The 12,813-nt window shown below is 37.7% G+C and overlaps 1 protein-coding gene across 1 annotated transcript in view; it reads left to right on the top strand.

Annotated features, from left to right (window-relative positions):
• The window catches only part of SLC9A9 (solute carrier family 9 member A9), a 94,097-nt gene that overhangs the window by 46,984 nt on the left and 34,300 nt on the right, over nt 1–12,813 (top strand). Inside the window, exons 7-9 of the mRNA XM_026040099.1 lie at nt 3,369–3,507; nt 4,154–4,259; nt 7,390–7,478. Of these exons, the coding sequence (XP_025895884.1) occupies nt 3,369–3,507; nt 4,154–4,259; nt 7,390–7,478 (334 nt within the window). The remainder of the gene's footprint in view (nt 1–3,368; nt 3,508–4,153; nt 4,260–7,389; nt 7,479–12,813) is intronic.

The following is a 12,813-nucleotide window of genomic DNA, read 5'->3' as shown; positions in this document are numbered from 1 at the left end:
TGGTTTATTAATAATTTTCTGTTGTTTGTACATATTTTCCTTCTGATCCTAAACTGTATTTTCTTCAGGATATTACCTTTTACCAATACTCATCTAAAACATGCACTGTATCACTTTGGATGACACAGCCAAACCAGTTATTTCTCTGCCTTTCCAATAGTTACAACTAATTAGTTACAACTAATCTCACTTTATTTGATACTATCCTAGCCCTAAGCTTAACTAGGAATTGTCAGAAACAAAAGGTCAGATGGAAGTTTTGATCTCACCTGCAGATTTTTTTCCTTAAAAAAAAAAAAAAAAAACAACAAAAAACCCTTCCTGAAAAACCTTTGATTTAATCTTAAATACTTCCAACTTATTTGTTTAAAACCAGAAGAATAGTATCACTGCACTAGATTCACAGGCTGGTAAATGTTACAGCAAGACAAGTGTCTTATGGTGGGCACATAAGGAGATCTTCCTTGGGAATATCGGGGTCTGTAAGAAATAAACAATTGAGAATTAACTGGAAATATGACTGTTCTCTTTCTGTTATAGGAGAAGTTAAAATTCAGCATGGGATGGGGACCTTTAGTACCCAATTCCCCCCATTCCCATATAAGTCCATAGAAAGGAGTGTTCTTCAACATGCAAAGCTTTTGACCTAAAATGATCATAAAAGATGAGAGCTGCCAGATGATCAGGGTGGTACAACCGGCACCAACAAGAAATCCTCCTTTTTGCTTCAACCGAAAGATACATCCTGCCTTACAATTTATTACATAAATATTGTCTATAAATCCTTTTTGAAAGCAATTCAGCCTGTCCCTTGTTATTTGGCCAATGAMGCACAGATGAATTGGGAAGAAAAAGGGCATTGTGGAATAGTTCTGCTCGCTTACCAATACCTGAAGATAACTTTCTATTCCCTTTCTTTTTTGAGACTGGCTTAGACCGTCTTGGAAATGTACACAAATGCCCCACTTGATTCCTATACTAGTTCAACAAATAGAAATCCTCTAATACTTAAAAACTAAACAGATTTTCAAATTTAAAATCAAACTCGTACATGCTGTTTCTTAATGAGCTGAGATCACCCCTTTATGTCAGTCAGAGCGAGCAGAGTAGCAGGAGCAGAGAGTTATGCCAGCACATTTCCTGAATTGCTGTCYGAGAAGGAAGGCAACTAGAGGCACTGTAAGTTTAATTATGATTAGGTCTCATGTTAAACTCTGAAATTTTGCTTTTATGTCAAACAATTGGCTTCACAAGAAGTACTGCAATAAAAARGAAAAAAGAAATCCTGTTCCATTAAACTACGACTTATACAGGAAAAATGTCAGATAAATTAGCATGTATTTCAGACGCTAACGAGAGTTAAAAGTCAGCATTAATAAAGAAATATGTTCAGAAAAAAATGTCATAGATTCAACATAGAATAAGGCATCATGGAAAACAGAGCTAAATACACTATGAGTTGGAAGAAAAAAATATATGTACTGGCAACTGTAGCCTCTATATACTTATTCAAGGCAACCTGATAGTTGCTCTTCTGTCAAGATATCCCTAAAATATTTAGATTTAGCATTTCGGGTTATATTAACACAATGCCTTCAACTCTAACTAAACTGAACTCCTCCCTAGACATATAAAATACACTTAGCAAGTTAGTGCATTAACATACAGTATCATAGCTGACAGCAGYTTCTTTGAGGTAAAGCTATTCTCACAACTGTAACAATTTAAGCAAGGTTTAATATAGTTCTTTATTTCTTGTGGGGGCTGAAAGAACAGAAGTTTTGTAGGCCAGGGATGACAAACATTTCGGAGTCACCAGGGGCAAGAGAAGCAAAGATTTATAATGAGTCCCTGGTCTAAGACAACCACAATTGAAAGAAGACTCAAAATCTAGACAGCAACATGTTGTCAGTACTACTGGGTACAGTACTACTGGGTACAATACTGGCAGTACTACTGGGTACGATATTTTACATACCAGTAGTACTAGTGCTTTCCATTAAAAGATCATCACACTCTTCTTTAAGTCCTGCTAATAATCCATGCCTAGAAATAGCAGAATTTGGTATTAAGTAATTTCTCTTGTAAAAAATATTCAGTGCTCATATTTAGTCTCCACCTTATGCTTTTAGAATCCTTGTGCCTTCTTCCAAAAACAGACAAACAGACATGAGATCTAGTTTCACATTTCTTCATATTGTTTGCAGTTCTCTGAATGTACACAACTGCTGAGAACCTGCTGAGAAAATCCTCTGTACAAAACTGCATCCCTAAGCCTCAACTCCAGATGGAAGATATTAGGCTGCAGGGATCACATGTTCTTAATATGCAAAAACATAAAATATTCAACTCTTTTTAAAAATTCTAAATTTTTAATRTTTAAAATACCATTTTCCAGCAATTCAAGCCACTTCCTGGAATCCAGTGCCAAGCTCAGTCGATTTTACTTGACAGAGAACATTAAAGAGCTTCAGTAATAGAACCACAAAAATCTGAAATGTGGCTCAATTAGTGTTCAGGATGTGTAAGGCTACTATGTATCTATTAATTTTAATGTTTCAACAGCAAAAAGGCATACATACTTGGYATCACTAGAATTCCAGGCAATAACTGACTTGCAGCAAGTAGCAAGCCAGACACTCTAGAAAATATTTAAATTTATTGCCTCCCCTTTGGTGGGTGGCATAATTTCCAAAAGAAAATACATTTAGTGGTGGTACTCAAGAGGTGGGATACAGRAGAGGACCTCTGACAACTGCCGCAGATTTTTTTGCAGAAGAACATTTATTCCGTTTTCCACCAGGTTTTACATTCTTTAGCTGTTATTTTGTTTTCRTTGCTGTTTAGAAAGGGTTACCCCGAGAAGGGAATACTAGGTGGTTTATGACAGGATAGCTGCTGCAGATTTGGTGCRTTCTGAGATTTGTATCACCCATTTGAGCCTCAGCCATAAAGCTACACTTTTTATCGGGTCTATTTGTGAATATACAACTGCTCTGAAGRCATATGGTCAATAAATAATTCAAAGTTATCTCTTTTCCCTACAGATTTCTCATACACCTACCATCTTTCAATATGTAGTTGGACTGCAAACAGTATTCTTTACTGCACTTCTAGTATAAAAATGTTTACTGGCTGGCAGCAAACTATTGATTTCAGGGTGATACCTTGCAAATACACTGTTTTCCCCCAGTCTCTATTTGCTTTGCTTTCAGACTTGCTGTCAGCACRGAGAAGCTTGTTTTGCATTGGGAGTCCCTAAGGAAGTCTATTTTTAATTATTGATTTCAATATCATAACAATAGTTTGAATTAATTATATCCTTTTCCTTTCTCCCATTCTTTTGGTTTTTTTTTTTTTTTTTTCAGCTCTATATCCATTTACAGTCCCAAGGAGAATCCTAACGCATTTGATGCTGCTGCTTTCTTCCAGTCAGTGGGAAATTTTCTGGGGATCTTCGCTGGATCGTTTGCCATGGGATCCTCTTACGCTGTTGTCACAGCTTTAATATCCTTTATGGTTCCTTCTCAGAGGGAAAAAATCTATATCTGTTGGAAAGGTGTGTGGTAAGTGAGAGCGACCAGCTCTGCTTCGAGTGTGAGCTTCTGCACTGCGCGTTGGAGACTTTGCAAACACTCCTGGCGTGAAGTGACAGGAACTTCATGTCTGAACCCACAAAAACGTGAACATCTCTAGCTCCAAATTTTATGCAAATTTCTTTTTTCTCATTAGGCAAGACTGTACTGTCGACTTGTGTGTATATAATTACATTTGTGTAMAAGTATTTTGAGATTAAAACACAAATGGTGTATTTGTCTTATTTATGAGCTACAGATCAGCAGCCTTTRCACTTAATACTATACTCTTACCCTACTATTGTACTATTTACACCAAAACACAAGGTAAACCACATGCCAAGCCAGTCAATTTACCATATGTGACTTTAAATGGCAGACTTGTAGAATTTACCTGTTTAAACCCTATGCAGGATTTTCACCTTTGTTTGAAATAGTTGAGCAGCTGTGCAGGTTTTCCTGAGCTCAGCTTGCMTGGATGGACACTATGGGAGAGTTCTCTTTCTGTCATCAGTTTGGGGGCCATTTTGGTTTACAAAATAGAGGTTTTTTGTTTTTCCTTAATTATCTTTCAGCACTTAACAAAATTCACAAAGCTGTGTGAATTCCCCATGCTGGAAACCGGTCTGTTTTTCCTCCTGTCTTGGAGTGCCTTCTTATCAGCAGAAGCTGCTGGTCTTACAGGTAGGTATTGTMTTCTATTTAATAAAGAGAGCTTTAAAATACAATTCTAGTGGAAGAAAATGCCACTTTTTGGTATTGTGCACTCACAATTCAAGTGCATATTTAGGGATTGATTTTTAGCACATATAAGGCCACAGAAGTTTAGATAAAAAYTGTAAACAGATAGAATTTATCCAGGTAATATTTTTTTTTGTAACCTGTTAGTGTGATTTGAAGGAAAAAGCTTTGTAATAGCCTGATCATTTTAATGTTCTCAGTGCTGCCATTTCTGAAATCTAGTGCTCTAATTAGTGTCAGAGGAACTCATGAAAACTGCTTAATGGAGCGTTAGTGCAGCCCATTCTATTTCCTTGGCAAAATTGTTCAAGAACTAAGTTTAACTTAAGCATTAGTTTGAAAAGTCTTCAAAGCCAAAGCAGCTGAAGGAAATCTCAGCTTCTCTGAAGCTCACATTCATTTCTACTGACTTTGGTAGCGCCTTCATGTTGCTCCATTTATCGTCTTTACGCTTAATGGCTCTTAAAAACATCACCTGGTTCTTTACTTACTGCACACGACTGATAGCAAAGAAGGATGAACACTTGCCTTCAAGTGGAGGCAATGATTTCCCAAGCCAATAACTTCCAAGGAAACGCTGTTTAAATCTTCCAGCTAACAAGAAGGATGCTATGTGTCRTCCAAGAATAAACATAAAATAGGTAAGTTATATATTATATCCAAAATGTGGTTTTGGAAGGGAAACACTAATACATCCTCTCTGGGCTTCTGGTACCTGAGGTAGTTTCCATTTCCCAGAACAAGGAACAGGCTGCCTATCCAGACAAAAATAATCAGCATTTGGCTTTTTGGCAGACTGGGCYGTGGACACTGAAGCCTCTCTCATTTCTCACCCTAAGGAGCGTTTCACTTTTTTTCTGTAACAATAACTCAGTTATTGAGCAGTACAGTTGTTTTTTTTTTATTGTCACCATGGTAAGCTACTTTAAATGGCCAGAAAGAGAGTGGTAAACAGTCAAGAACCAATTAAAGGGAAAAAGAAAAGAAAATTGCAGGAAATTAAGCTATTTCTTATACATAAAGAATTAATATAGACATATTAAAGGAGGATTGCTCTGCCCACACACCAATTGCAAGCAAAACATATCAAGCCACTTAAGAAAAAAGGCTAATGACAGACCTAAAGTACAGTCTGAGTAGAACTTCAAAGGATTAACATTAGACATTAATATTTCCCTGTAGCTATTAAATAATACAACTGCAAAATAATTCCTAAAGATTTTTTTCTCCTCTAATACTGAAATATGTCAGACCTGTGATGTGTTTTGTGTACATATAGTAAAGCCATAAAGCTCACTATTTAGCTTAGGTTTTGGAGGGATTTTTGTTGTTCCTGTTGTTCCTTTTTAATGAAATGTGAAAGGCTATTAATACAGATCCATATTTTACAAACTATTTCATTCCCCTACCTCAAGACATCCCATACTAACACACAATGTATGGACCAGATCATGGCTGAGAAATGAGTGTGATTAAGCCAAMAAACCAAAATAAAAATTTGGGATGAGAGCACAAATATTGTTATAATAATAATTGTAAATTATAAATTAATGTAATAGATATCAATAATAAGCTATCTCTTCAGGCTGTGATATATACATAAATTGATTCTTATTCAGTATAATCTAATTTGCACACATTACAATTTGTCCCAACGTGACAGCCACTCCTTACTACTGAGCAAAGTCTCCATAAGAGAATGCTATAATAARGTCATTTTTAGTATATCTGCACTAAATTGCCAAACCGCATTGCAGAATATTTACTAGTTAAGGAAAAAAATGAAAATAATTAAAATTAAGCAGTTGTCAAAATAAATGAGGAAAGTACAACTTGCAATATAATGTTCCTGCTGTTATTAATTGCTTGTTCCTGCTTTATTTCACTTTGCTGTCTCAGTTCTCTCACAATCTACAGTTCATGATTTCTCAGCAGTCACAAAAACATTTTATAATCATATGTGAATTTAAGAATCAATACAAAAAATGCTAGATTAGGCATCATMATGACTCATGTAAAAAAAGTGAAACAGGAAATGTAATCTCCAATCTTGTTACTGAGCCTGTAGCTAGTGAAAATCACCACCTGGACATATATTTTTAACTGAAATTTCATTGCATGTTCTTAATGCTGCTAGTTAGCCAGGAGAATAATTGTCAGCACAGACATGCCCCAAGTTTACAGAAAATAAGCCAGAGCTTTCTTCCTGCATGGACATACACCTTCTTTCACTGGTGGATGCTTATCTTTTATTTTCTTTTTCCCTCTCTCCTCTTGTTTTACCTGTGTCCAGGGAAACTGCAGGTACTGTTTCTCCAGCTACTTTAATTATAATCCCGCATTGCAATCTTGTTACTCAATGGTCCTAATGAGTTAGAAACAGGGCCAGGGCTGGGCAGGAAGCATGTGAAAATAAAAATAAATACTACCACAATATAATACTGTTCTCCTCCTGACACTCACGCTGCGCTGCTCCCACTGACCTTCCAGATGCTGGAAAACAGARTTGCTGCCCGGAGCCGCAGCCCTCGGCACCGCCGCTGGGGCCTGTGCAGAGCATGGTTGGGTGCTCCTTCGGCACCAAGCGCTCGCAAGTCACACACAGAATCAAACCATCATCATTTCTGCCTTTCCTATTCATTTGCTGCCAGAATATTTCTGTAGTTTGCAGTTCCTTACATGACAGTTATGTCATAATCTTGGTTAACTATCCGCAAGACTGTGATCAGATGTTGCCATGTATTAATTCAGACTGACTGTGCTACACACTCGGGACAAACACTAGAGTGGAAATGTCACAAAAGTGCGATGGAGAGTTAGCAGACACCAAACCTCTATGGATTTTTGAAAACTAAAGAAAAAAAAAAATCTAACTTGTTTGCAATAAGCTCTTATAAAAGCTTACCTGAGAGTTCTTTCAGTACAAAAYGCCTTCAACGCAGTCTAATGAGCTGCTTTATGCAGCCCTCCAACAAACCTAAGGAAGAAARTGTAAGCACTTAACTCAGGCTTTGTTTCACAGCTGCGTCTGGTTTTGCCTTACAGCTAACTCCGGCTTTGCTTTGCGTTGCAGGGATTGTGGCAGTCCTTTTCTGCGGTGTCACACAGGCCCATTACACCTACAACAACCTGTCGCCAGATTCCAAAATGAGAACCAAGCAGGTAGGGTATGGAAATTACTGATTTTTACTCCTCRGCTACTGCAATGAATGTGTAGGGGAATACAGCTGGGTGGGATTTCATTAATGCGAGGGATGAGTTTATGTATTTTTCTGGGGAAAGACTAGAGATTTTGCCAGGAAAACATTAACAATTTTCTAGGTGAACAAATATAATAATCTATCCTTCCCAAGAGACCTGAATTGTAAGTCTAGGGGGTAAAAGTTAAGGAGGCGATAATTTATACCAGCTTCTGTATGAAAATGTCACGAAATTAAGAAACTGCAAGAACTCTGCTAAATTAGAAGGAAATAATCAGAGAGATTAGATCCACTTCCACTCTTGCAAATGGTTACCCGTATATTTTGCTGTTCCTGACAGCAAACTCATCAGGAATGAGAGAACTTTATAACGCAAAATCTTCTGCTCTCTGATTGTTGAGCTGCACTGGGATTGCAATGTCTGCCTCCAAGATGACACAGATTTCTGCAGCCCATGACCTACGAGTTTTTGTAGAAGCTTTAGAACAGGATAAGGGTGGAATAACAGAACCCAGTGCCGTCTAATGAGGGAGTAACTTGACTGAGGCACCTAGTCTTATTAGGACTGCTTGAGTAAATCMACTTACATTGAAGGACTGAAAGTTCACACTGTGCATGTCTTAGTTATGGACACAGTGCTGAAGCCCGTTCTCACTGAAGGTCATGGTACTGACTGCATCAAATTTTAATATCCACAATATAATGCAGACATGACCATCTCTGACTATTAGATGTCATTACCTTGTAGAAGAGCAGCAGCTCTCTCCAGGAAATCCCTTGAAAACACTTCAAGATTTCATAATTTGCTTAACTCATTTGTAACATAGCTATACATTTTCCTTAAACAGGCAAGGCAGTCAGCCAATTGCTATATGATAATTTGATTTGTATTATAGCAACGGTTTGGTGTAGAAGTGTTGGGTTTATAAGCATATTCTTTAGTTTAATGTTAATTTGCCATATGAATTTAAACAAGCTAAGAAAGTCATGAAAAAAATTAATTCTATCCAAAAAATGTAAATCAAATCATTATAGTGTCTTGAATACCTGTCATAAAATAGCATCTTTTAGACATGATGCTCTTCCATTTATAACTACAGAGGGGAGCAAGGAGATTCACAGAATCAAAGCAAAGATTCCTAATAACAAATAATATTTGCAAGGAAATAAAGAAAAAAGAGGCACTCTAGGGCTGAAGGCAAAGAGACAGCAGAAGCCCATTCGGTCATTACACTGTGCTTCTGATGGTCTAAACATCTCTGTAACCAAGTTACAGAAAAGCAGACCTACACTCGGAACAAAAAGAACAGATCTCCCTTCTCAACATCAAGAATCTTCTCAACATCAAGAATCTTACAGGATCCTTTCATCAGTTATCTTTAGTCACCGCTATCAATGATCCCTATCTATAGATCAGTTATCTATCTGCATCAACCTGCTGCTTGCAAGGGGTCCCGCTCCAGATGCTTAGCACCCACATTGCATGTGGGAGAAGCAATGTCACAAAGTCAGAGGCAGAAACTGCACCCAGTGAAATGGTTTTAGTGCCAATCATCTTAAACCCGCCTTAAACAGGCCACAGGTGCACCTTCTGGGTTTGGTCCTGCTGTTCACAGGCATGTTTAGAAGCAAAGCACTAGAGCTAGGCACACCTCGGAAGTGTACAACCTGTATGAATTTATCTCCAACAATGCCAACTCTTTTCTAGATCACTTAAAGATAATTAGTTTACATTTCTGGGGAAAAAAGACCACAAAATTCCAGGATTTAATGGCACTTACAATTCTCTCTTGATTTTTAAAAATTAGAGGCTATTCCTAGACTTAGACTCTACATATAGCAAATTTTCCTTATTAATTAGCAAAACAACCACCACTATAAAACGCAAGCCCATAATCTGGGCCCTTCTGCTATGTGCAACTTTATGCAGCTGTTGTGATTTGCCCAGGAGCTCTACTCAAGAAAAAAGGCACTGCAAGAGATCAATTTTTTCCACATAAATGATTGTCAGACAGAAAGACTGAGATAAAAGAAAGTTATCTTTGGAACAAGCTCACCATAAGTATTGTGCAGAAGGAATCTGTTTTCCAGCACAGCACAYTTATAGGGCTTTTAGGAGAATTTATTACTAGAATCGTTCCTTGGCTTCTGGTACTAGCTGAGTACAGCTGGTTGAAAACTCAGCCTATACCAAAATAGGATGAGATAATTAATACTGTTTCTAATACAAGTTGCAAATTCTGTTTAACCAATACCTAGCACGCAGGTCTAGCGCTGCCAAAAAGTATACATTAAACCCAACAAGATCCTTGACTGCAGGCTCCACTGGAGTGTGTATTCCTAGCTACCATGAAACAGATTGTAAGCATGAAGTACTTTCTTCCTTTTAAATGGGGACTAAGAGTAAAAGCTTGCTCTGATAGATACTCTCCTCTTCCAGCTCATGATTTCCTTTCAACAAGTGAACACAAGAAAAACTAATTTCCAGCCTCCTTTAATCCACCAATATTCTCAAAAGCAATAAAGGCTGGAGCTTCAGGCACTGTTCCTGAAGGARGGAGTGCAGGTGACCAAATCACAGCACTCAATACAAAGGTCTAAAAAAAGCAACTTCTTCTTATAAAGGATGAGAAAATAAAACAGAATCTTGGGACAATTTATCCCCAAATAGATCAGCATTAGTACATTTTTGTTCATGTTGTACCCAGACATTCAGAAAACAAGCTGCATTACAAAGGAAGACCATATTTTGGTGAGACAAGGTCTATATCAAAGCCCTCATTCTGCAGCCATTCAGTGTGACCTCAGTAAGGCCAACCAAGCTTGGAAATACAGCCAGACTTATCCTGCTTTTAGCCCCTAGTTATTAAGAGCAGGTATCTGAAACTGCAGGCAGGAATTTCTGCCAACTTTGAGATGCCAAAGTTACATTGGAATCAATAGCAGTCACAGACTTAGTCTCTTCTCAAAGTCCTACTTTTTCACTTCTCTTTAAGCACTAGCTATCTGTGCACACACAGCCCAATCCCCTGAAGAGAAGTAGCCCCTTCACCCACGTCCTASAATTTCTAAGTTCCAAGTTGACCTCCTGGGACTCGGGCCGCTCCATGGGCTGCCAAAGCCGCCTCTTCCCGAGCTGCCCCGTCAGAGCTCGCTGCCTCTGAGCATCTCTATGTGATTCAGGAGCCAACGCGCYGGCTGCAGGCAGGTTGCTCTCATTTAGAAATTGCTGCCTTAGCTCCAATTGAATATGCACCACATGCGTAATGCTTGCAGTAATTATTACATTTGAAATGGATTGGAATTAACAGGAAGCATACAATGAATTCCAGAACTCTACACGGTTATTTTCTGCGCTTAYCAGAAAAAGCTGGAGGTTGGAAATACGCCAGACACATTGTTTGACCAGATGTACCATAAGATCGTGYGGAACCCCACAGAACACTATAATGCTGTAAAGAAGGCTCAAGCTGCTTACTGGGTAAGCAGTGACAAGCAGAGTCACAATAGCACATGAAATTCTTGATTTCTGTAAAAGCAATTATACTACCACGTCACTCAATCTCAATTTCTTAGCAAAATGACTCATTATGGGACTGATGTTCCTGATTACTAAACCATGCTAAAAGAATGTTCATCCGCAGTCTTTTACATGGAGTTCCTTTAAAATTCTGTGGAAATACTGTGTTTCCTTTTAGCAAATAATAGCTAAATATAGCAAAAAAAAAAAAAAAAAAAAAAAAAAAAAATAAAAAAAAAAAAAAAAAAAAAAAGAATAAGAACAGAATAAAAATGAAAAATAGAAACAATAAAAAAAGAATAGCAAGAAAAAAAATCACCATTTTCAAGCCCTTTGTTTTTTTTACAGGAAGGACAGGAGAATCACTTTCCTTGTATCAATGTATCAAAAACATTCCTATCCTCAAAACAACACTAAAAATACTGAGTGATTCCAAACGGAATCCTCATCTGTATATCTAGTTTATAATGCCATATGCAAACTAGTTTCCAGACCATCTCATTAAAGGTTTTATAATCTGTTTAAATATTAAATGTTTTCTKTAAATATCAACGAGCTCTTTGTAAAGGTGATAGTTTGCTCTTCACAGCACAGTGGTAGRTGCCACCAGTTGGCTAACACATCCCAACTGGAATTAAAACCTACAGGCCCCATTCTCACAGACAAAGGGAGAAATACCTAGAGGAATGTCAAAGGCAGCCATATGCTGCACTTTCTTTGAGCGGAGCACTGAATCACAAATGAGGCTCATAGACGTCTTCATCTGTACAGAGGCAAATGGTCCGTGTGAGCACTGCAGAACCAAGGAGCTCGTTCATGTCACTGTGCAGACCGGGTAATTYGACTCCAGCCACGACTGCTATTGTGCCTCTCTAGATCTTGTCACAGGGGTTTGAAGAGCCAATTCTAAAACATTTCTCCTTCCTGGCATTAGCAATCTCCTTTTCCCCATTTTTTGGGTGTGTGTATACAAAGAGCCAGCCTCTTCCCTTAACCCTCATTATAGTGTAATCCTGTAAAGCACATCCTCCAGATTTCTCATATTTTATCCAAATGAATCATTGATTCCTGAACAAATGCAACATTAAGAGGCAGGGAGCCTAAATTAAGGATCATCCTAAAAACAAAACAAACAAAAAAAATCCAAGCCACCACCCCAAACTCCATGTAAAAACAGACTAGTGTTCCCATTGATTCCATATCCTGCTAGAGAAATTCCAAATCATACTGTAAAATATCAACATAGGATAATATTCTGACAGGGTAGAGTAGTTAAGAGCTGTCTTGTGAACAATAAGGCTTTAAGAATAACAAATGGAATTCAACATTTTCTGGATCTCCTGGCATCCAGCACCAGTGATAGCAAGAACGGTTCTTGAACTGTGCGCTCTCCCTCGGTCTTGGGTCCTTTACCCTAAAAACACCTCTTAACAGGCTTACAACTAAACAACACATATATAGAAAACCCTATACAAATATCCACTACAGAACGTAAAGTGATTTTGTAGGTATCTTTTTATCTTAGAATAAGCAAAGAATAAAACCAAAGCAACACATCATCAGAAAACCCAGGCAAACACTTCTCCAGTTTTCTATATCAAGATAAATGTGAGTCTTTCCTGATTTGTGGTTCTGAAAGCTCTTCTAAGGTTTTTCACAAAACAAAAGACTGTAAGAGATACCAATAAGGGTGAATAAACCCTTCAACAATTTCTGTAGAACAGATTCAAAGAGAGCAAACAGATACTGTCCTGAAGTATATTGGATTTCTAAGTTT

The sequence above is a fragment of the Nothoprocta perdicaria genome, unplaced genomic scaffold (genome assembly GCF_003342845.1).
Source record: "Nothoprocta perdicaria isolate Ctin4 unplaced genomic scaffold, notPer1 scaffold_25, whole genome shotgun sequence".
NCBI lineage: Eukaryota > Metazoa > Chordata > Aves > Tinamiformes > Tinamidae > Nothoprocta > Nothoprocta perdicaria.
The sequence above is the reverse complement of the archived record's forward strand: the minus strand, read 5'-3'. Positions and strand labels throughout refer to the sequence as shown.